This window comes from Branchiostoma lanceolatum, chromosome 8, assembly GCF_035083965.1.
Source record: "Branchiostoma lanceolatum isolate klBraLanc5 chromosome 8, klBraLanc5.hap2, whole genome shotgun sequence".
NCBI lineage: Eukaryota > Metazoa > Chordata > Leptocardii > Amphioxiformes > Branchiostomatidae > Branchiostoma > Branchiostoma lanceolatum.
The window spans coordinates 4,016,861-4,042,910 of NC_089729.1; the positions used below are offsets into that span (position 1 = coordinate 4,016,861).

At 43.9% G+C, this 26,050-nt stretch overlaps 1 protein-coding gene across 1 annotated transcript; it reads left to right on the plus strand.

Annotated features, from left to right (window-relative positions):
- The first annotated feature begins 598 nt into the window (after positions 1 to 598).
- LOC136440455 (uncharacterized) lies at positions 599 to 19,288 on the plus strand. The gene is made up of 3 exons (XM_066436505.1): positions 599 to 1,089; positions 18,585 to 18,779; positions 19,065 to 19,288. The coding sequence occupies exons 1-3, from the start codon at positions 723 to 725 to the stop codon at positions 19,172 to 19,174; spliced, it is 672 nt and encodes a 223-aa protein (XP_066292602.1). The 5' UTR covers positions 599 to 722; the 3' UTR covers positions 19,175 to 19,288.
- Positions 19,289 to 26,050: the final 6,762 nt, after the last annotated feature.

The window sequence follows — 26,050 nt, forward strand, 5'->3', positions numbered from 1 at the left end:
TATTGGTCCAGTCACTTGACGGAAATCGATTGTATGTATATGTACGTTCCGGGAATGTAGACTCCACATATTGTCGCGCTGACGGCTTTTCTGTTGTTCAAGCGCTTGGAACTATGGAAGTCGTATAGGCAAATAAGTCATCATGTACAGTTGTCAATCAATTGTGTTGCTGCAATCGGCTGAATCCTAAAACCTGTTACACTCTGCTGACACTGAACTGAATCTAAATCGATTTTACCTTGGAAAAACTTAATCGATAAGTATTAAAATTGTTGGATAGATATTTCACACGTTAGCGTTGTGGCGGTTTATTTTTCTATTCGGAAACTATACAGTTGTGTCACATAATTGAGAAGCATTACTCTGCATGTTATCCACGTGAGGTATGTATACTCCTCCCCCTAACCCTCCCGGCTGACATGTAAGAACGCGACTGTTCCGGCATAATCACCCATCTCACGTACCGACGTACCAGCCAATTGTTCTCATCACTCGCGACAGGCGGTAGGCTATCCCTCCCATCTCCGGCACAGTAATTACGTCAGAGCACACAACACACCTCGCACGAGCTCGGATGGGAGTGGACGGCTAACGTTAAACATCCTCACTGCTCAGGCAAGTTGCAGAGTGAGTAAGAAAGGAGCGGGACGTTTAAGAGCCTGCGTACGGCCCTCGCGGTATTTGAATACTACGTGAGGACAAAACATTCGCAGTGTACAAACATGGAGGATGCTCTACAGCCGCCCTCTGTGGTAAAATTCATCAATGATAACGCGAGGTCCATATGGCGGGACATGACCGGGGTGGCGGAGGAGAGCTTGGCGCAGCTGAAAAGCAGGTTACACCGAAGGGGGCTGGACAACGACCCGCCGGTGCTGCGGGCCGTGAGGAAAGACGGGGAGTGGTGGGCGCTGGACAACAGGGCGCTGTACGTCTGCCTGGACCTGGAGAGACAAGGCAAGTGTCCCCGGGTCAGGATAGAGGCAGTCCACCTCAACGACGTGCCTGCTGAGGTGTGGGAGGGCAAGGAATTTCCCGCCAAAAACAAAATCCTCCGCAGGAGACTGAATGGAAACGAGAACTGTACGGGTAAGTGATAAAATGTGCGAAGTATTGACAGTAGAAATGCATTTCATCCTGTTCTGATTTATTCTAAGCGCGGCAATCAAAATTGTCAAACCCATTCCATGTTCATTAATAATGCATTCACTGCTGTTTACGTTCCTCCTCAGTCTGCTTATGTGTACGGAATATGGTAATAAAACAGTCGATTCGCCTCATAGGAAAGCGGATGGGCTCAATTGCAGCAGGAAGTGTCTCCTCAGATCTGTATGCAGCATGTACGGAAGGTTACACATCTGTATGGAGATGGGGCAGGGAAGCTAACCGAAATCGTTCCCGCACCACTGTCGGCGGTTAGGCGTACAACAGGGCAATTCTGTTGGGTGCAATAACGATCTAACCGGAAGTCTCAAGTTCGGCTGGTTTAAAGCAAACAAACGTTTGTTATATGTCTGAGGGTGACTACAGTACCCTATAGTTTCAGGGGAATCGTTTCTCGCGTACTTTGTGTACACCCTTAAACGTGATGATATTTTTTGTGGTGTACAAAATCACACTAAACCCCGACCTGGTTCCAAACACAAACTTTAATGACGCTATAAATTGACACAGCCCCTTTAACCGTCGGCATTAAGCACGTTCCTCTACATTATCTTTGCATGCAGCCGTACGAGCGAGTCGGCTTAGTCATGTTTTCATAAAATCGAATCACCAAACGATGCGATAGAAAGAGACCGTCGGTGAAGCGAAGCTACACGGATGATATCCCGCGCCGTTACCATGGAATATTCAACTGCAGTGCCCGCTTGAATAGTTTCTACTGCGATCAAAATACGGGTTATTTTGAAAAGGGTGAAGTCATCCTGACTGATTGTGTTTGATAGCTATAAGCTCGGTGTGACGAATCGCAGCCTGATGACTCAGCAGGAGGGCCGGTAATAGACATGATCCGCGCGGCAGACTACCCGGCATCTGTGCGCAGAGTTATCCAATTGTGCAGGCATTATTTCTGATCACTAACGTTTCACAGAGGATTCCGAGTGCACCGAACGCCTAATTTTGTTCCGATGCTCATCAGACAATGAATCTTGTTGCTGCTGGGTGTATCTGATGGCACAGACGTAGACAGAACTGAAACGGCCGGTTTTTACCTACAGACAAGATGACAATATCGTGTGGCGCCGGTGGGCGTTGATGACACCTGGACGTGCCCTTTGACACGCTGAACTATTATGACATCATACTGACATCATTTCCATATTGGGAAGAATAAGAATGCGACTAACATATGCAGTAAGAGATCTCAGTAATCCGATATCATATCCGCTAATCTAGCCTCTGTTTTCTTTGATCTATTTTTAGAGGTAGAAAAGTCGCTAGGGATCCAAGAATCAATGTCACGGTTTGGACCGTTTGATTTCTTGAATTTCGATCACCCACTACAAAAATGCCGGTTGAGCCAATCAATATCTTCCTCTTTTTCCCTATCAGAATATTCATATGATTGTCTCGAATAACAAACGCGTACATTGTAAAATGAGGGACACTTTGTGTTCAGAGCTACAGAAATTGCGTTGATGATGTTAGTAAAAAGAAAACGATTTTTGAGGCTTCCTAGTTTGATTCTTGTGTGGTTTGAAGATGTAAGCTTATCGACAGGTCTATCGGCAGTTCGTAACGTTAGACGTACGCTCTGTGTTAGCGCGCCAGAACTAACCTGTAACTAACACAGCACGTCACCTGTATGACAACGTGTTCGCGTACATGATGATATCCCGTGTATAGGTTCCACATAGTTGTGTCCAAAATGATATCATCTGCAACACCCATTTTTCTGATGCAACATTAATCAAACAATCACCAGATTAGCCTCCATTGCAGCTCTCACCGGGCAGTTTTTTACAACAGCTACGCGCAGTTTTCTGTTTGTTACCGGGGTTTCAGACAGAAGCAGATCTCGAAGGCCGTCATACACCCTGTAAATATCAGAAAACTGCGTGTAGTTGCTGAAAAAATGTCCACGAAGCAAATGCAAATTAGATTTTGTGTGCGCATTCCGTTCTGGGTACGCGCGGTAGATAGCCCCGGGGTTGGGACATTCCCCCTGTTTAGTGTGAACTCGGAGCAGGTTCGGATAGCTGGCCGCGATGTTCGGCCTCCTGTAACACCTGGCTCCAACCTGTCTGGCACGGGGAGCGGGAAACAGCACGGCACGAACACACACTGACACGCACTAGTTGCAATAAACGTGTCAGTTTTACGGAATTGAGCCGTGGGCGACTGTTTAACCGTATATTCATGAATAGTTGGTGGTACTGCAACGACTCCGAACAAATTGGAATAAAACGTGATGTTACTCAGTAACAGGAATGGTCGGGTTTCGGCACTTGCGGGTCGGAGTTCCATGTCCCTGCCCCCCCCTCCCTATAACATATCAAATAAATTGCCCTCAATCTATCACATCGTTTTTTTATCACTATATCTTCTGTGGTTAAAGGAGAGCGCAGCTATCCGGAACTGTTGATATAAACACTGGCCACACAGCCTAACGTTAACCACAAGGGGCTCATCAGCACCAAGGACAGGTCCATATTTCTGTCAATGAGGATTGTGTTTTCCACACAAGAAAAACAACGTTGGCCCATCTTCTGGGCGATGATAATCTAAATTTCCCAGGGGTCCACCATACTGTGCTCATATCTCATAACTTAAGCCCATTATTGTGAATTTTGACGGAGATTGTAAATTAGCAAGCGATGAGTCAGATAGACGAGTAATTATCGTTATCTTCCGGGTTATGTTAAATAACTACTCTAGAATATGTTTTCGAAAATATAGATACTCATACAGCGTATACTATTCGTCTTGGAAGAACAGCAAAGAAACGGGAAAGGTAATATCTATATGCACAAGTTTTTATAATACAAGAAGATAACGTGCTTCCTGTCTTTTTGGTCTCACACATACGCCTACCAAATTTCTTCAGCTGTCCCTGTGGCCGACATTGCAGACGACAGGCGTTCACCATTGGCGAATTGGCGGGCTGTTTCAATTATGCTGTTCCCTTGGGAACGGAGGCTTGGGATATGTGATCGAATGAATTAGAGCAAAGTCATTTCCCTTTCTCATAGTTCCGGCTCTAATGGCAGTCTATTGTTGGAAATTGTGGGCAACTGACTGGGTAGGACTTGTAGGGTTTTGTACTCATGTAATAAAGAACGACTATTTTATGGCCTTGATGCAGCTTGCTCGGTGACCTAGATTTCTGGAGATGGTATCTGAGCTGAAACGCCGTTACATTCAGAACACGGAGCCGGGTCATGTGCTGATATTCCAAATTTCACAAGTTCGCCAGATCATATATATTATGCAGCGCGATATATTTTACATTTAAGACTAAAAGTTATGTATTAAAATAGTTGCAATCCTTTCAAACGTTGCAACTGAGATTTTAGCAAAGGATAGCAGGATTTTCCCGATAGTAAACGTTGGTTTGGAGGTCGGGCAATACATCCATTAAATGCGTACTGAACAGTTTTATTACCTGATAGAACATCTGATATCTTTCCTTGCAATGTATATATAATCTGATGTTACTAATGGTCATAGTACCGTAAGGCATGGTGATATCTACGCCTATGGCAGCTGTATGAATACCTGTTGTAGCTATCTGCTTGCTTGGAGAGCCTAAAGGGTGGAATACGATAACTACGAAGTCTACATAACCTCAATGAAAAACTACCGACCCTTTGTTATTTTATTTGCCGCCATTCTCCCAAGAAATTAATCCGCATTTCCGCAAAGAGTGCGACATGTTCCTGGCCAAACGCAACTCACCGGTGGTTTCTCAACTCCAGGTATTGAGGTAATTACGAAGTGCCCTTCCACAGCCCGCCCGGCACGACGACGGCCCGGAGCCAAGAAAATCAAATTGCTGCATTTTCTGTAGCCGGAAAATGACATTAAAGCGTTACTCTCGAATGGTATGTAATTGGCAGTATGCGAGACATTGGCACAACGCCTGTATGTGGATTGCAGACACGGCAAATAGTCATTTTTGACTCAGTAGTTTTGTTTTGACCCGGTTAAAAGTTATCCAGTACGAATGCCGCCACATGTCTAATTTATCCCCTGACTGGCACAGAGCAGCGTGTTTACTATCCTGAAAGTGACTCCTGCATAGACGAAAAGACAACACATCAAGACCTATGTTATATGTATTATTTCATATCATCATTCAATCATATTGGTATCTTTGACATAATTTCGTGAAAGTCTGTTGAATTATACATTCTATTGAAAACATTGTTAACCTCGCCACCTTCCAAACTTTGGAATAGGCATTTTGGGAAGGGTTGCTTTCCTACCGGGAAAAAAGACGCAAGGTAAGGTTTTCAAAAGGGCACCTCTGATCTGCAGATCGATAATTTGGTGGCATATCAGAATAAAGTCTTTATGATCGATCAGAAGAGAATTTGAACTCTTTCCAAGACTGATTTCCCAAAATTCCGTACCATTCTCGGGCTTTGTTTTATTAATGAGACGTTTTAACAAGTGCTGGCGCTTGACGGAACCATCGTATTGTTTTATGTACTGATAAAACTGAAACGTACTTTAATATGCATTTGACGAACCACAACGATGATGGAGGATCTGAAGCAAGACTCGAAGCCTGGCGGTCTTATTGATGACATAGCGTCTTAAAGAACACTCCGAGGCACGAGTCGAGCAGTCAAGAACGATTACTTCCTCGTGCGGCGATGTGCTTGAACTAAAAGAGGTCAGCCCCTGGGGTCAGTGATTTTAGGCCGCTCCCCACAAACACATGACTGTGCAGAATACGGCACAGACTGCTCGGTTAGAAAGAATCACATAGCTGCGCTCATCAATCATTCACGACTTTATGAATTCTAAGTGCTACTTTTGACGGGCGATTCATCAATTCTGAGGTCGAATGTTTTAAACTGTCGATATCAGTCCTTACCTTTGTATATCATTCATCATCGAGTTATTGGATTGACAGCAAGGGACAGAAGCAGTTCACGGTTATATAGTCGTGTCCTTGAAAAAAGAAATAGCACAGCGTTTACTCCATTATTCAAAAACGATTTTTGGTTGCGGTCCGTTTATAACTTATATATTTCAAGCAATAAAAACGTTCATCATGTCCAATATGATCCTTAATCTTAGACCAGGCGTGTTTTATGGGTCTTAGTTAACTGTCCACAAGATGGCAGCTATCCTAAATTCATACCCTCTGCAACGTTTGAATAATTCCTTATCTTCCAAGTCGGCTACATATATAAACTAATGATTAAATCAATGATTATAACACAATATCGAAAACGTATGCTAGCCCTTATTGTATTGTATTAGTAATTATGATGTTAAGTCTTATTCTATACTTCCGCTTTGTGGTATTTTAACGAATTCTTGCCATACCTTGTACCATGTACAATTGTCGTGCAATAAAGTTCTTCTATAAACATGGGGCACAGGTAGAAAACATGCCCCCCTCCCTGTTAGAATATTGAATGGTCCCCCGCTGGCTGACATCGCGTGAACACCCTGCCCCCTGAGCCCTGCCTGGCGGGTTGGTGCCGTGCTGGCTGACACTGCAATATTACCGGCCGGGAGGTGACGCTCACCTCTGACGTGTCAAAGATTTTGACAGTCCCCTTGCCACAACTCGTGTAGACAGGGCACTATATTCATAGAGTATCACCCCGCAATATCGAGTTGGAATGAAACAATCACCAAGATCATAACTAATCGCCTACTCATATCGATATTATACTTCATTAAGATCCAAAAATCGCCCTCTACAAAAATTGCTATTAACTTAACAACCTATATACCCCCACCACCCATCTCATCATGTCTTCATAGATCACATTGCAGACTGCTGATGGCGACATCATTATTGTAATCTCTCGGGCAGGCTTCCCGGTGGGCTCTAGTATACGGTGTTGTGGCTCCGTATACGTGTGGTGTGCACACATGGGTACTTAATATTTGTTAGATCATTGACCATGTACTACTTTATAGGCAGCCGATCGCGAGGCAATGTTTGGATGAACATGTCAGCATCCTCGTTTGTTCCCGCGCTCCTAGTGTAATGGAATGCAATTTTCTTTCGGACCAAATGGGGCGGTAATGTCCTTGAAAACGACGGTATTGACTTAAGATTCAATACTTGAGGAAAATAACATGACCGTCATTCAGCCTATACAAAGTCCAATCAAATTTCCTTAGAAAAGAACAACCATTAAGAGAATCCTTTGCAGTGGAAATCGAATAACGTCGAAACGGTAAGAACGCCCCTTGCATATAACCGTAAATATTGTATACTTTCCCTTCATGAACACGATATTTATCACTAAAAAATTGACATGGAAAAGTAATCACTATACTGTAGACTAATTACCTTCGCCGAGAAGGTTATGCAGAGGGTAGCGTTTGTGTGTATGTATGTAATGTACAGCATAACTCGAGAAGGCTTGGATGGATTGTCTTGATATTTGGTAGGTGGGTAGGTCTTGATGAGACTAGGAAATGATTAGATTTTGGGTCCCCTAGCGGCTTGTTATGGTACTGCAGCGGAACTTCCTGTTTTGATATCTCGTGTTCTGGACATGCTATGGAACTGATTTTTGAGTGGTAGATAGCTCTTTGGACAGAGAGTAAGTGGTATGGGTTTGGGCCCCCTAGCGGCATTTTTGGAACTGCAGGAGCAGGTTTTGCATCTGACTTTGAAAGGGAATAACTCAAGAAGGGCTTGATGGATGGCAATGATTTTTGGTAAGTAGATAGCTTGAGTGATGATGAACATGATTAGATACTTTTTATGCAAATCAGTATCTAATTTGCATAATTAATGAGGAAAGTTTATACATCCACCAAATTCCATGATAGGACTCTGAAACATGTGACATATGTAAGTGAGGAAGAGAGAAATATTAATTGATATGAACTATGTAAATGAAGAACTCATTTGCATAATTAATGAGAAAATACTATAACTCAAGATGGCCTTGATGGATGGTCATGATTTTTGGTATGTCGATAGCTTGTGTGATGCTTAGAATGATTGGCCGATAATTATGCAAATCAGATTCTAATTTGCATAATTAATGAGGCAACTTTAAAAATCTGCTTTGTGCCATGATATGACTATTCAAATTGTAACTGAGGAAGAGAGGAATGTTGAAAATAGAAAATATGCAAATGTTGGCCTAATTTGCATACTTAAATGAGAAACGACTATAATTCCATACTGGTAAATGACGGAAATTTCATGCATTTAATACTTTTTTGTGGCATCGGGAATTTATGTGAATGTGAACATCGTTGAATCAAATTATGCTGATAAGGGCTTCATTTGCATAATTGATGATCAATATTAGCATCACCTTCTTTGTTAAGCTCATACTTTGGACATGTCATATTTTAAGACAATCAACTGGTATGATTTATAATTGATGAGAAACACTCCTAATACGTCAGTCACAATGGTTAAAATCATTTGGCGAAGGTATGAGGTCGTGGAACTCTAGTTGAAATATTGCTCACGTCTTTCTATCCAAAGCTTTGTTAGGTTTTGATGGCCAATTGACCGTCTTAAGCAAAAGACCCCTTTGTATGGGAATGGATATAAAGGCTGGGTGTTAACGAGCGGAATTCCCATTTACTGAGGGAAAAATGTGACTATTGACCCAGTTGGGCGGGCGGAACTCTCTGTGAACTGTGAACTCTCGAACCCTGATGTACTAGCAACCAAACAGCGTTTATGGAGCGTCATGTACACAGGTGCTTCCGGTCTCCCTCTCAATTACACACGACTTATATAATTATCGTCAATTTCAGTTGTCAATCACTCAGTTCAACCTCTCACAAAAGTACGCCCAGTTCTAGAGAAAATGATATACAGCACACGGGCATCTTATCTGCTCGAAGTAAGACGTGCGCCGCTGCCAACGTAATCTCCAAGAACCTGCGTGATGGCCGTGAAGCTATAGAAACGTCGCCAGAAGATTCACGGCGAGGCGATAACGGAACGTAAATTGCACTTGAACTGCGCAGCAGAAGTTATTAATTGTTCTGAGGTGGACGGAATGCTCATGTGACTGGACGCTTACTGGAGACGCGTTGTTGTCGAACAGAAATGGAATATCGCACCATCAGTTATCCTGACATGTCTGTCACTGTGTTATAAATAGAAATTCGATGGAATTCTGCGGTGGCTCAGGTTCAAAGTCACCCTGCCGGGTGTCTGGTCACATTAGACGTGACCTCTACTGTCTGACCTTCACACCACCATGTTGAAGTTGGAAGACACTTTTTTGTTGTTGTATTTGACACATATTTGCCCTTAGTACTGATTACGCCAGCGTTATCGTTATGCGGAAAGTCAATGTGTGGTGAGATGACCAGAAGGTACAATTATCCAGCTCTAAGCACATCGACAGGAAAGCTACTGGTAGCCTTTTGGGAGATTTGCGGGGCAGACCTTACAGATCGATGGCACGGGGTAAAATAGACGACACTACTGGCAGCACGTGACAAGGGACATTGATTAAAACGTCTCACAACACCGAAACTATATCAAAAACGTACGTTCATAGGCTATCCACATGGTCATAAGGAGACAAGAAGTAAGAAAGTCAAAGCATGGCCTCTACGAAAATTGTATGCCGGCCGCTTTTCGTTGGAATGTATTCTAGACTGCAGATTTGGGGCAACCTGCGTCACGTGACCCGAGTAATGGTACCCCATTTTCCTCCCATAGAGTTGAGCAAAACGTCCCGCAGGAGCTCTGTGATCTCCAGGCTGAGTGGACGACTGTCATCTGTCTTTATTGGAGGGCTGGCGGAATTAGAACTCTTAATGGCCATTGCAAGAGAACTTATGCAAAGGAGTGGGGCACTTAAACCACCCGGGTCACCCTCTTAAGGGTCGCATATTGGCATAAAAGTCACAAACTCTTTTGTAATGCAACTGCATTCCTTAATCTGTGTCGGAGGGATTCCGTGCGCAACTTTGATAACCTGTTCAGGATCAGTGAGAGATGATTTTCCTACCTCTTTTCATCCTACATAAGTGTAGTCAGTCACACTGATAGAAACCTGGTGTATATTCCGTTATAATCAGGCTTGTGATTCTGCTCACATGTATCATGTCAGATTACTCGAATTTGTGCGGAAACCTAATCTCCAAGTAGATCTACACGGTGCCAAAAATCGTATATGCCAGCCAGAGAAGCTCCAGTCAGCCAGAGAAGCTCCAGTCCGCACCTACGGAGCTTCTCTGGCTGACTGGAGCTTCTCTGGCTGGCATATACGATTTTTGGCACCGTGTAAATCTGCTTGGAAATTAGCGGAAACCCACATAAACCTAACCGAGTGGAGTGCCGGAGAATCATAAAACGCATCGGCGACTTGCTAGAGCCCGAGAACTGTTAGATTGTACAAGCTTAAACTAGATCAAAGGAAACCAATCTTGTTTGGTGGAAGACATAATCGAATCAAATTTTCGCGAAGCGAAGCCAGGGGCGGTCTACCTTGCAATCTTCTCGTTTCCATCCAATACCGTGTTCAGCATACATGACTTTCAGCAAGAGGTTAGCCCTGTTATTTCAGTCTTTGGTAGAAACGTGGCAGAAATATTGGATATCTGCAGAGTGACTCACAGGTCGTGACCTTTTGGACATGTGGTTCAAGATGGGTTCAAACAGATCAAGACGATCTTCAGCATATGAGCGAGCAGACTATAAGCTAGTTCACGGTTGCTACTACGCATGTGCAGTGTCAAAGGTGAAGGCCCCCGAGACGTAAACAAAACCCGTCGGGTCGTTGTTATGCAAATCGAGACAATGTCGAGACGAGAACTATTTACAAGCCGGGGGTCTTCACCTTTGGCACTGCACATGCGTAGTAGCAACCGTGAACTAGCTTATAGAGAAGGTTCCTCATTAGATACATCATGTAGCCAGGAGCTCTTCTTTCTAAGATTATGTATATGGAATGGTTGGCCTTAGGCTAATTTTCTTGTACCTCTCCGACGCTTATAGATTTGATGAAACAACCTCCAAAAGATGGTTTATTTTACTGTTTCACCTGTTGTACTGAAGAAGCATTAACCTGTTAACAATTTGACTTATCGTTTCTACACAGTTAACATGGAAATCTGCACATGGTTGTTATTGTCAGCCAGTGTGATGCGGGGCAACAGATATTAGTGGTCCTTTGAGAAAATTACATTAGTATGCTAATGATGAACTCACACCCATTAAGACTTAAAACCATAACTAATAACCAACAAGACATTAGCGGATAGAAGCCCATTAAAAACTACTTACAAAAGGTCGTATGATAGATATAACATATAAGTGTTCCGAACAGCCAATTTAAGATGTTCTTATTCTTTTTCTTCTTGGGTCATCGTCTAGTATACTAGCCCACATCAGTACATTGTTCAGGATCTTCCATTCGGACTGACGGCTGTCACGGTTTCAGTTTTGTAAAAAGTCTCGCAAATCGATACGTGATACATTTATCGATGTTTGTTTTTTTACGTCGTTTTTGGACAGACAAGGACGACGTGGCACTGCACTCAAGTTTTTCATAACTTATTTCAACAGTGCCACGTATAGAGAACAGCATACCCATTATTACCTGGGCGGAGTGAGGAAAGTCGTGTAAAGTGCCTTTCCCAAGGGCACAACATCGGTTGCGTCAGGGGATTCGAACCCGGGACCGCTGGGCTCTGGGCCGAAGACCCTACCGTTACGCCACACGACCCCACGTGTTATCGATGTTGCGCGATAAAAACATTTTGCCGCAAATACAAAATAAACGGAGAAGCTGACCAGACAATCAAACAACCAGGGGGAGAAAAACGTTTGGGAAATGACAAAAATACGGTGAGAACATGGCAATGGTTCCAGTAAACCCGATTTCATCAGGCTGATACAGTTAGCAAAGTAACAGCGGCTGGCTAAACGAGTTTAGCTTCGACCAGTACACGTGATTATCGTGTAAGCTTGTATTTGAAATTTCGAGCCCATACATAGTTTCATCAGATTAGTAAATCAATTCTACATTATCTTCGTAGGTACACAACCTAAAAAAAAGGCTTTATTATTTTCTTTACAGACGTTCCGACAACATTTCTGTTGTCTTAATCAGTGTAAAATAATTCATTTTGAGGTAAAGTTACGTTCATCATTACGTCTCCGTCTTGGATAGATGACACAAATGTCATTTAATACCTGTGAATGACGCAGCCAAAGTGTGGCCAGTCTTTGTAAAAGTGAACTTTGTTTCAGCATCACGATCTCCATAAGAATGTTTTTATCACACAACGCAGTGGCAGTTTAGGTGCAGTTCGGCTGGATTTGTGGCCGAGCATAAACCTCTCTGACTTGCTCGTAACCGCGCCCTGTGAAGATGCTCCTGTGATCTATTCTGCCTAATCAACACACTTAATGGCACTTCTAAATCCCACCTCAGGGTGGGTATTTGATTGAAATTTTCTAATGGTGATAATTAATGGTTTCTAGAAGGAAGTTAAAACCTTCTTGGCTTTTCTAAGAGACCCAGTTTTATATCGAAGACAAGTACGGTACAGAAAACATGTGTGGCTGAGACAATCATGGGAAAAGTAACGGAGCGAGTAAGGGAGAGACCGTCGATTTAACTGTTTCTCTCTACGTCATTGGATAGCCGGACCATCGCTTGGTAATAATATAACATGGGACCATAAAACTACATCCTTCCTGTTTGCACCATGGGGTCTTCTAACTCGTGGAATACCGCTGTCTATATCAAAGGGCCGGATTCTAGAATTCCAGTGATTTTTAAATGTTTGGTGAACTCCTCATCATCTTTTCATACTGGCGAACTTGTCCATTGATGAGGGGGGTTTAATTCCGAAGAGGAGGATAAAGACCACGAAAGCTCAGAAGCGCACACTTCAAAGTGACGGATCGATTTCCGGTTCAATACTGTAATTAGAACGCTGAATGTATATAAATAGTTCAGAATCAGGTCTGTAGCTGTTATAGACTTCCTCGTGTGACCATCAGGGACGAAATGATCATTACGGTGACTTTACTAGCGCAACGACGACAGTACCTTGCCATGGGATTCATCATAATAAATTCTGATCGTACCTTATGTCGTAATCTATAAATGGGTGAACTATCTAATATTACGAGCAGTTTCCTTTCGGACTGACTGAAATAGATTCATATAGCTAAGGATTTATATACATGTAAGTCATAGGAGTAGGATAGAATGAATGAATGAATGAAGTTTATTGGTCGACAATTGTACATGGCACAATGTATGGCAACAACGACAAAGCAAACAATACAATACAATCAATACTAAACGAGTCTATTCTAAAAACTATGACTACAAGAATGTGGTCGTAAATGGCGTACTGACAGAATATACGTTGATCGTTTCTGCCTGTTACAACACATTCTCTGGAATAGAATATTCCGGTACACGGTATGCCTGCCCTTGGTGCTGAAACGACGGTTACCTTCCAACAACGTGTTGGAAACTTGGCATCAGACATGCAACGGAGAAAGTTCTCGCGCCTCTGACATTCTCAACAGCACACAAGGACGAATTACGTTCAAGTTCAGCTTACTGATACGTGTCATTTTCTTCAAAGTCATGTAATTAGAAAGAAACACAAGTTTGCTTCGTCCAAAGCTGGGTGGATTAAACGGAACCGAGTGGATTTAAAAGATCGAAACCAATCGCGGAAAACAAAACGAGAAAATTAAGACAAATCGATGCTTGACACAGATCAAAACCAAGCAATTATGGCCCGGCCTATCTCACGTGACAGACACGTTATTCACTCAAAGTGCACGAGCTCCGCCGCACGCAGTGAGTAAAACTCCCCACGGCCCGACTGGCCGCCTCGCTCGCAATGCTGATGAGAAAAACTTCATAAACTTCCTCAAAGCGTTGGTGCTTAGGGACAGTTACAGAAACATGACAGGAATGGAATATTAACGTTAAAAGCTATCATATCGTTCATGTCGTTTGGGAAACACCAAGGACATTAGGATCATGTTGAGACAAAGTTAAATTAGTAATGGTTGTATTGCGCACACAGCTGCATGTGTTGTGTTATTTTTAGCACATTTGTATGGCGGTGGAAATGTGTTGAAAGCTCGCCACGCATCACACGTTACTCCTAGAGGCAGGTGATTCCTGCTGTATGAAGTTACGATTCTCATAGTGATAAGGTATAAGGTATTACCTTTCACGCTCCGGGCGTGATCTCAACCTTAGATAGTCACACCCCATCTGTATTTCTAAGATTTCTATCGCCAAGCGTTTCTACCCAATCACTTACATATACACTTAGGATACAACTGACATTTATCTTACGTCAAATCTGTCTGAGGGCACACGTTAGTGTTAGAGTTCTAGCTTTGGAGCTTTGGCTTAATTCATAAGGCCTACCCTGATTGATTCGCTGGTCAGTCCACTGCCGGAGATTGCCGTGCTGCTCCTACCGTGTCCTCTGTACTACCCCATTACTGAAAATGGGAAACGCTCCATATATGGCTAAATCATGGCTGCCGGTGTTAATGGTGTACAAGCTGTTCAAGATGTATTACGTATTAGGTTGGTGTGCCATATACTGTGAAATACACAAGCGATAGACTGCGGTCAGATAAAGAGCATCTATTGAGGCCAAAAAATTCCTCTACTAAATCTTCCAGCAGTTGTGTTAGAGTTTACTTTATACATAACATAAATGCTTATGTATGCGGGTAGAGGGACTAAGGTTCACGGCGCTGCAGGTGCGAGAGACTGAGTCCGTTAGATTCGGGTGTGCGGTCCAGCAACCAAGCTGACAAACCGATCAATAGTCCCCAGATCCACACTCCTGCTGGGGTTGCCAAGCGCCAATCGGTCCCTACCCCTCTACCCGGGTACCCCCTTCCCTGTCCTCCTCATTTGTCAACTGTCTACACACTTAGAATCTTAAGGATTAACCGATGGTCTTTTGTTTTAGCCTCAAACCGCAGACTTCCGTTCAGCAGGTTATTCTGCGCCTTTTCACACAGCAGGGGTTCCATTGAGGTGGACAGGCGGACGTATGTGCCCTGTACATCGACCTTTACTCCAGACCAACGATTAACCCGGAACCCGGGTCCTGTACGATTCATTAACGTGCCGCTCGCGTGTGTACGGGACCCCGGACAATTCCCCCGGGCGCGCGGTGTTTAGAGATGATTTAATGGTCAATGTACTTCCATAAATACTGGCTTCTGTGGGGCGCGGATATAATTCTATCGCATCATTTAACATTTATCTCTGTTTGATGGACAGGGCTGTCAGAAGGAACCCGTAAGGTTAAGAATATAAATAGAGGCAAAATGGCACTGAAGAAACAATATGGAGTGCAACAACCTACGGCACAGAATAATGAAGCTGACCTGCCGCGGAAATTTTTTTTAGGACAAGAAATAGCCATGCCTTTAAGTATCAGACTTTTCAACCTAGGATTGATAGTGTTCAAAAATTCGTATTTTCCTAGAACGATCGTAGAGTGGAACTCGTTGCAACCAAGTACCGTGGAAGCATCCTCATTAGACAACATGCATGCAGTTAGATATGCGAAGGTTAGACGTGACAGGTCGTTCGGCGTAATATAACCAGCTGCTGCTGCGCCGCGTGCCTGCGAAGCTGGTGTGTTACGCCGAATGGCGGTTATGCCGGCTATATAGATACAGATACAGAAATGAAAAACATATTATCCAGAGCCCAGCCCATTGGGAATGGAAACGTTAGTTAGTTAGTATGTGTGCATGCAACTCTTCCCATGTCGTCTCTCGAGTATATATAAAGCTGCAGCTACAATCAAAGCTACAAAGTGTGAGGTATCATAACAGGTTAGGGTGCTTGTAACTTAATGACAGACTTAATGAACTGCGCTGTCGTTCCAAACACAGTACTGGGGTGACACAAACAGCATTTTTATCCATCCCATCAGTCAAGTTCTCATTGCATTGTGTGACTGAAGGTGTGCAGTAAGCAGCTGCATTTCATTCGAAGATTAAGGTACAGCCTAGAACTGTTTGCGTATGAATGTGCTCGTAAAATGGTTTATCAGGGTATACATGTACGTACGCTCCGACATTCGCAAATGGCCATGACCGTCTGTTGTAAGCGGCCGTGACCAGACATGCAAGAGTATACACCAGTATTGTGCAGCCGTCACCGTCTATCAGGGCAAGCCCGAACGTTTGCGTATGACTCTGTCCGTTCAATGGTACATCAGGGTATACCACAATGTTTTGGTAGGACCGCCCGTTCAATGGTACATCAGGGTACACCACAGTGTTTTGGTATGACCGCCCGTTCAATGGTACATCATGGTACACCACAGTGTTTTGGTATGACCGCCCGTTCAATGGTACATCAGGGTACACCCCAGTGTTTGTGTAGGACCGTGCACGTTCAATAGTACATCAGGGTACACCACAGTGTTTGTGTAGGACCGCCCGTTCAATGGTACATCAGGGTACACCACAGTGTTTTGGTAGGACCGTGCCCGTTCAATGGTACATCATGGTACACCACAGTGTTTTGGTAGGACCGCCCGTTCAATGGTACAGAAGGGTACACCCCAGTGTTTGTGAAGGACCGTGCCCGTCCCTTGCGCAGTACTGACCTCTTGACCCCTACACTAGGTCCTGATATGATCGATGACACCATTCGGTAGGTAATCAGTAATTCCGGGTAAGATGGTGGCGCGCTGCCTCCGCAAATGAGGTCATTATGCACCACGGAAAGGACATCGTAGCTCACAGACAAAACCAGCACGGTACCTGGGTTGTTGCAAGGAAAGATGAAATGTTTTCAGCAATTATGCACATTTCTAAATAAGATATAGCCACTTATGTGAGAGTTACGTCCAATGAAAACTAAATGTGGACCCAAATTATCCTAAATGTTGAAAATGATCCGTAACATCCGTTATCGTTTCAAGTTATCTAAGTTTTTCTTGCGCTTTTTTTTATCGTATAAAGAGTACCGCATTGAAGCTAGTCACTGCTCCAGGTGTGTCGTATCGTGCACGTTTATTGATTTTGGCCAATTGACGGAATGAAAAGGACCCAGTCGCCTGAAAGTGACCTCGATATTTTGATAATGAAGACGTGTTTCTGCGTTCAATTGCCAGTCCTGCTTTATTGAGTTTAGTGCACAGCCAGTGACCAATTTATTCTGTTGGCAGGTGTTATTTTCACATGTTCGTGGGTATCTGTATCTGTATCTGTATAGCCGGTATAACCGCCCTTCGGCGTAACACACCAGCTTTAAGGGTAAGAGGACGGTGTGGTACAACCGTAATATAATGTGGTGGTGCGAAAAGAAAAACGCTTGTGAAAGTCTAGTAACAACTATAATTTAGCAGGTGTGCGCACGCAACATAGCATCCTAGTACACGCGATTTTTGAAACGACATCGATTTGTAATTGTATGTCATATCAAGTCATTGTGATTCACCACCTGTCCTAGATATGTACCTTGAGCGGAACTAGATTTCTTGTTAAGATTCTGTGCCTGTTGCCTGTACCCGTCGCGCGCGGAATATATCCTATTGATTTTGTGCTTAGAGGGCCAGAAACTCAATTTGTGCCTAGCGAGGGAAACAAACGAATTATCCTCAGTCTGCAATGGCCGGATGGAAGAAAAAACGGTTGAATCCGGACAGTCGATGTTGGGATATAAATGAAGTGGGAGCGCACGGGCTGACGGGCTGGGACGATAACACAATTACAGGGGGGCAAAGATGCGTCATTCGGACGAGCCGCTCGATACGTCAGTGTCGTCTAAGTTGCAGGAATGATGGCGGAAACGAATTAGGAAGACACTTAGATGGATCTGTAGCCATCCTATTGAAGCAGATAGAATGGCACCGGGAAATTGGAAAGCTGCTGATACAAACACTGATCCGATCTATTCCGGAGACATCTCTTTATTTCAAGACCAAGGGGACCAATAGCGAAGTTTTGTTTTTAGCCGTTGGGGAGGGGGGGTGTCGGGTGTCTGGTGCGACTGAAAGTTCTGAACAAAGCCAAAGAAGCTGACTTATGTGTACTCTCTGAGCAGAGGTTGATGGGTCAGATCGTCACCGTTTTGTCCTATGCCGCTCTTTTTTCGCTGGCAATATTTATGGGGCCAGCGAAAAAAAACCGGCATATGATAAAACGGTGACGATCTGCCCCATCAACCTCTGCTTGGAGAGTAACTTATGTGTTGCTGTGTGAAAACGATGAACAGGCTATTGCCGCGAATCTACGCCATGCCTTAACCTACATTTCTTGTTTTAAAAGCAAGAATAATAAATATCAATTGTCTGAATGACAATGGAAAATTCCTGCTCAACTTTTCCGCTTGAAGTGTTGATGTAGAAAACAAGATGCGAAATGGCACTACAGTGTTGATGTAACGTTCTGTCTTCTTTTGTCCCCATCACAGACACCGAAGTGCCCACCTGCCGGGTGTGTCACCAGGAGTTCAAAGGTTACGCGACGTTAGCCACGCACCAGAGCATGGAGAACCACTGGCACGGAACCGACGGCGAGACGGGCGGCACGGAGAACGACGAGACCGACGCCGAGGACTCGGACCTGGAGGACGTCAGCGACGTCAACTTCAGCGACTCTGAATGTGGTCAGTTGGCGGGAATCCGACTGGGGGGGGGGGTCGTTATTTAGAAAACTTAGGCGAAGGCTCGTCAGAGTCACATGTATAGTTTATCGTCATAAAGTATCTATTCATTTGCTCTTCTTATCATTGATGATAAGATTGTAAACTGCCACTGCAGTTGTTCTAGATTATGGATAAGAGACTAAGATATTTGTAATTTCAGACGACACGTTGATATTTTTGTGCGTCTCGTTCCCAGACTGGTAATTTCAGACGACATGTTGCTATTTTTGTGCGTCTCGTTCCCAGACTGGAGTGAAGAGGTTGGAGACAGTGACTCGGACAGTGGCGATGAGTCCGACGAGGAGAAGCTGGACAACGCTCAGAACGTCAACGCGATGAGAGACGTCACCGCATAGCAAACGGACAGACAGCCGCGCAACATCGTCTGCTGGTAACCATGGTGATGACGTCACCTGGTCAAGATTTTCCAGACGAGATTATCCGGATGGAATCTTCATGATGTTATGGACCCCGTCACTGTGGCTTTATATACGTACTTGTCAACAATATTCAGGAAATTATGAATAGGATTTGACGAGCCTTTTTTTCTTCGCCGAGAAGATTATGTTTTCGGTTACTCCAGCTGTTGGGTGGGTCTGTATGTATGTCAAGAGCATTTGATGGATCTTCATGATTTTCAGTAGGTGTGTAGCGAGTGTGGAAAGAAAGGAAGTTCAAGTTCGAAAATGGTTTACCTGGCGTTTTCCAACAGTACTGCAGTGGACTTTGCATTTTGTGTGTTTGTATCTAGGCAAAAAAGTGACGGAAACGTTGATGGATCTTCGTGATTTTTTTCAAATTGATGTAGGTTAAATGCGATGTGGTCTGAAAGGATACCATTGGACAATTGAAAAAAAAAAATCGCTCCGTTTTTATCACGAAGTAAGGTGACCGTGCGGTACCGGTGGTGCGTCTCGCTGTAGTTAATCTATGAACATACTTGTAGGTACGCTTTGTGGGTCACAGTTGCGCAGTACGCTGGAAAAGCGTGATTTTTATGGTGCTTACCTCTTTTCTATGCACAATCACGTGTTATATACTTGGCGATGCAAATTTGCGGGTGTCTGAAAAGTTTAACTCTTCAAGGCAAGTTATGAAATGTGGAAATATTCGTATAGATGACGGGTGTAGCAGCTTTCAATCTTCCCAATATCGAAAAAAAATGTTGTTTACGCTGCCACTGAAAAACATAGCACATAGCTGTATATAAAAACCACCACTGCACGAAATGGCCTCGGATCCTGACGTATCCGGACAGGAGAACTCGGAGATCCGGGACCTCAGATCCGTAAGAATCCGGTCGGATATGGGGGCCGTATTGTACTAAAACAACTCAAATCTACCTGAATTAACTTGCATGTGCAAGTGGTATATATACCACATCAGTGTACCACTTGCATATGTGGTACCATGATGTGGTATACCATATCAGTGTACCACTTGCATATGTAGTTTAATGTAGGTAAATTTGGGTTGTTTAAATACAATACGGCCCCGTAACCGTCTGGATTCTTACGGATCTGAGGTTCCCGATCTCCGAGTTCTCCTGTCCGGATACGTCAGGATCCGAGGCCATTTCGTGCAGTAGCATAAACAAGTCATACTTCAAATTGTGTACGCCGAAGTTCGTTTTAAGAATTAAGTAGTTAGGATCGTGTGGCAAAAGGCGAAGTTGCACAAATGCCATTCTAGCACGTTTTGCATTCTATGCTCTATGAAATGTCGAAATTTATGGGTCTACAGAACGAATCACTTACTTTATAACATTACGCGGGATCTCTGGTGGCATTTTATGGCCCCTCGTCTGTGCAGTAGATAGACCATGCCGTAGAAATATTGCGGACTGCAAATGGGAAAGTTCATGGAAGTGTGAGAACGTGATATATTTCAGCGGATCCGTTATCGACTGTCGGCTTAAAATGAAGCGATGAAGGATTGCAAATGCATAACGTAATGGAGCTACGGCTCGAGCTTGTTCGACTGAGATTCGTGGTGAATCTCAAGAATTATGACTCTTCTTGTCTGTGAACACCTTATGTTTTATGATATACCGATATCTTACACGTACAGAGGGGCGCATTACAGCGAATATAGCAGGAAACTATGGAAAGAAAATAAATGTATAACTGATACGGATATATAAATCAACTGTAAAGCTGGTGATAGTGAATACAAGATATAGAGAAGACTTTGTTATGAGTAATAGAAGCTGGTTCACATGGTCACTGAAAGCTACTGAACGGTACCGTAGAGTTGAATGTTGCAGAATGATGGTCTTGAAACGGAATTGAAGCCTAGAATTGTTTTCAAATAGTAAAGAAGAGAAGGTGTCTCATGTCCTCTGACGCACCCAAGTAGAAAATGAATTTCATGTATTTGTAAATATAACGACCGTTTTATTCACCTTTGATGTGGTTGGCAAAAGAGCTGCTTCTCTGACGTAATGGTGCGTTCTCCGATGTGACGGTGCATTTCTCTCGACTGTTTTCTGCGCAATTAAACCAGCCGGTGTAATTTCCTACGGTCCATTTCTGTGTATGGAGTGATCGTGAGGAGACGAACTGTTGGTCAAGTGTGTAATAAGAGCTGCAATGCTGGGACAGTGGACTGGTGGTGCGTGTGTGTGTGTGTGTATGTATATGTATATGTGTATGTATGTATGTATGTGTGTGTGTGTGTGTGTGCGTGTGTCAGTGTAAGTGTGTGTGTGTGTGTGTGTGTATGTTTCCTTTGATTTCTCTTTTGAGATTTGATAATTTCTGAGCATCCCATTGACAAGACAACTATGATTTAACTACAGTTACCAGGTAAAGTTAGGAAGCGCCACGTACAGGTGACTCGTGTCACTGGTACGATATATATCAACCCCAGCGGTCGCGCCCCCTAGTTCCGCGAGCTGGTCATGCAATACAACAGCTGCCCTACCACTGACACTGTGGTGGTATCCCTCTCCACATGGACGAACAATTTTGATGAAAAAGTTGTATTTTGTCACAAGTCAAGACAAGATCGTTTCCTTACCAGCGTGTTCGAGTGTAGTAAGGCGACACCAAAAGCCCACCTCTTACTGGACCCGCGGCACGTTGGCGGCGTCGCTGCGGTCGATCGAATTTCATCGACAAAAACGAATCTTTTTTTAGCTTTGTGGGCTTTGTTGTCTTTTTGGTCATACTTGTACGTTTTGAATGATATTCCCATTATAAAGTCAAGGGTAACACAAATCCAGTTTAGGACGCAGCGATGCCACCAGCGTGCCGCGGTTCCAGTGAGAGGGGGGCTAAAGCGGCAAAGTGTCTGCGCGTAAGTTAATTCATCGCCTCCAAATGAACAGGCGTGGTGCGCACGTCAAGACAGGCGCGATGACGAACGTTCCCCGTCGCTAACCGCTGTTCCCAGCTCAGTTCTTCGCAACTTTACGAGCGCTAACTATGGCATTTTTCTCCGTAATGACTGTACGATACTTTAAACAGCTTTCGGGCAATTTTCTTCTTACGGTAAAGTACTTCCACGGAATGGTCTGATAGTCAAATGACGACGTTATAAACTTGAGTCTATGGTCTGGCCTAAGCTCACAATTCTTCATGAGAACATTTCGAACTTGTGTAAAAAAAGAAGATGCAGAATGCCACCACAGTAACAGAAAAGGAATGAATAAAAACGTATCCATCATCCTGTCTTGGTGTTTGACGGGGGAGAATTGAATACAGCGCACGAGCCTGTACGATACTGGTGCATTTAAAGGCCAAAGGACGCATTACACATCGCGGGAGAGTTTCAATTCAGTCAATACATACATCAGTCGACCTGGGTATGATCAGCGGGCACAAATAGGGACATAACTACCGTAGATCTTGCTAATAACGTCAGAAACAGACTAATTAATCTACGTCAAAATCAGCGAGAAGTGGGGAACGAACGAAGTGTGTGTGTAGCATAAGTTTGATGTGCTGGTCGACAAAAGGACCATACACACCCACACTACGTCTATGCTGGAACGATATGGTTGGATAACTGCAAATATCGTGACACATATTTGGAGGCACGAGTTATGAATCCATCATAGAACCCAATTTCCAGCGGCCATGCCATCTATCATCACATGTGGCCGTGTGTCCAGGACTGGTAACATGTGACGTCAGTCTGGTGATCCATTTTAACGCTCCTGTACTTTCTACCGGTTTTCAGTGTCATTTCTATGGCAGATATCAGGCTTATACGTAGTTTGCGTATAAGCCTGTAAACTACGTATAAGCCAGATATCAACCCAACTTCAACTAGAAATGTAGAACGTCTAGGCTCAAGTTGGATACCGCGTTCTGATTGCATCATCATGACCTGCCACTTGTCGATCTAGAAACACCCTCCCAGCAGCATCTATGACCCTGAATTCGGCGGGAAATTGCATGGGTTTGACAATGACGTAGTCTGCCATGATCTTTAGCCTTCAGAAATTACTCACATGGCAAAAGGGCAAGTGCCAACAAATCTGGTAGATTCAGATGACAACCGCAATGAATGACGCCATTTTTTGAAACTGCCTCTATGTGCAAAGGACATACATGTATCAATGATTGCGTAGTTCATTTTGAAGGATCGCAGTTGAAGCTAACTATTCGTTCACATCACTAACGTAGCTGTTTAGCTTCTATTGCCGTAGCACGTTGCTTATCCGGGCCTATTCTTACAGATTACGATTGCATTTATACCTTGAAAAGAAAAGAAAACGTATGTAAGAACGATGGCAGTGATAAATGTTGTAGTACATAAACTCGTACAATAATGTATTCTCGCCACGTCTTCTCTCAGCCATCGAAGCAAAACTTTCAAACCCGGTTGAGAGGCGCCAAACTTTTTTCCACTTTCGTCAATTGCTCGTAACAGACGAAGGTTATAACGGAGAAGGCGGTACCGCTGTGTTCCATGTCCCCTGCCGGGAGAGGGTGTGCGCTGAGAATACAAAATAGGTCTGAATTCCAGAAATGGAGCCTGGAATCCATACCATCGGGGGCTCCTCGATATCTCTACGGCACTGGGAGTAACCCCCGCCCGCTCAGACAGCTTAGTCCGCTCGGGGTGTGTTTACGGCCTTGGATTAGATTACGTCGCCATCGACGGCTGGGAAAGTAGGGTGGCAAGCGGAAGTAGTGGTTGCGGTAGGAGGGCTATCAGAAACGGTTCAATATCTAAAAGCAAACTGGGCCCGGTAAAAACCCCTAAGCCGACTCCTAGAGACTGGGACCAGGCTAGGAGAAATGGAGAATGAACGGAGTTAAGTGTCCTCGGCTTTAGTAAGTGCTGCCGAATGAAATCTCTGCGGGTAGTTCGGTAAAGCGGTAATGAGCTTTTGCCGAGTGAGAAACTGTGAGATTGTAATTGCAAACATCACGGCCTCGGTACTCCTGGAATTTCTGAAAAGTGCAGTCTACATTGCGACCTTTTCGTTTGGAATTCGAAGGGAGACCCGGCAATTCTTCAAACGCCTTGTCCCTTGGACAAGTGTAGCCTGATAACTTTGGTTGCCAACTCCTTGGGGGCCGGGTCCGTCTCACGGACTATCGCAGCCCTTTCCCGTCTTTAAAATGTCACCTTTCTTTGAGACGCCATTAAAGGAACACGGCAGTGCCTGAGGCTTTAGCGGTGCTTTTGATACCATCGGCTGCAAAATTACCAAGTAAGATGCCATTTCAACGTCATTTCTTCCAGGCCCGGAGATCACATTAAGACGCGGAGATAAGCCTAGAGCAATCTTCTTATTCTTTTGAACACATCATACACCACAGAGATGACATCTAATCGTTCTGACGGAGTTTAACAACGACAGCAGTTGTGATGTGATGGGAAGAGTAAACGATGTCCTGAAGGCAATTGGCGCTAAAGTCGTGCCGAAGTAAGATGAATGGATCGGAGGAGAGGAGGCGATAAAAGTTTACCTTTTTTTTAAAAGACCTGAAGTCTGGTGCAAATTATTCAGGATATGAGAAACAACACACTCTGAGTTTCTTGGCCGGGTAAATAAAGGACAAATAGACGGTTAACTTGACAGTGAGTTATTTGGTTGTAAGGCAAACATTTCAATGACTTTGATATTGATATTGATTTTCTTATAATTATTTACCAATGATACTGTTATCTTTATTTTTATAGCTCATTTCTGTTTCCACCTTTACTTATTGTTTTGGATCCGTGGCTTATGTTATATTCCTGTACGTTGTTTTCTCTTGTTTTCTATTACGTGTTGTTTCATTTTGTGAAATGCAATAAAAAAATTAAAAACAAAACTAAACTAAAAAACATTTCAATGACAAAAGCTGAAGCTACGGTTCTGACTGAGGGCTGATGAAGAAGACGTCGTTTGAACAGCCCCATTCGTCATCCCCAGCCTCATTTCGGCCAGCAGATTATTTCTACCGGGCCGGGATTGAGTTTGGAGAACAAGAGCAGAAAGGGTCAGAAAAAGGGGGGAAATGTCTCGGAAGATAGAAAAGACTTGTAAGTGTTTCTGACGCATGGCTCAATGTAGAATGTACCTTAAAGTCCTACCATGACCTTTGCAAATGCAATGTTTACCATTCAAAGCTGCGGCTAGCCAGGTCCACAGTCACAATAATTATTCAACAAAGTGCCATCACGGCTTGTATTATCATCTGAACCGCTTCCATCGTAGCGTTCAGTGGTTAGCGATCTTGCCTCTGGAACAAGAAGCCCCGGGTTCGATCCCGGCTGTGTCGCTCACCCGACATGCACGCTACCGGAAAGGATCGCAGTCCTTAGGACGGGACGTTAAGCCGTACGCGTGGCTCACTGTTCATTGTGCTTGTCGAAAAGAGCTAGGGGAATTTCCCCAGTGCAATGAACCTGTAAATACTGTACAAAGCGTCTGTCTTCTCACTCACGACCAGTGGAAGATTAGCTCATGTGTTCATTGAGTTCGTTTGAGCTAAACTGCTTCGAGATCACTTTTCCTTCTATCGTGCCAGTGTAGTACTATAGCCACTTGTTGCGCATATCAAGAAGCGTAAGTGTAGCAGACCTTACGGAAGTCGCAGTACTTTTGTTGTGTCAATAAAGATTGTTGTATCAGAGTAAAGGTCTTTCATAAGGCGGTCTACAAGAAAAGCGTGCATGAAATCTGGTACACGGCAGTCTGGGACCTTCATGTCGCCAATGGGCAATCAGGGCCGACAATCAGGACGCAGGTTAGATTAAACAGTGGCGTGATGGATGGAGGAGGG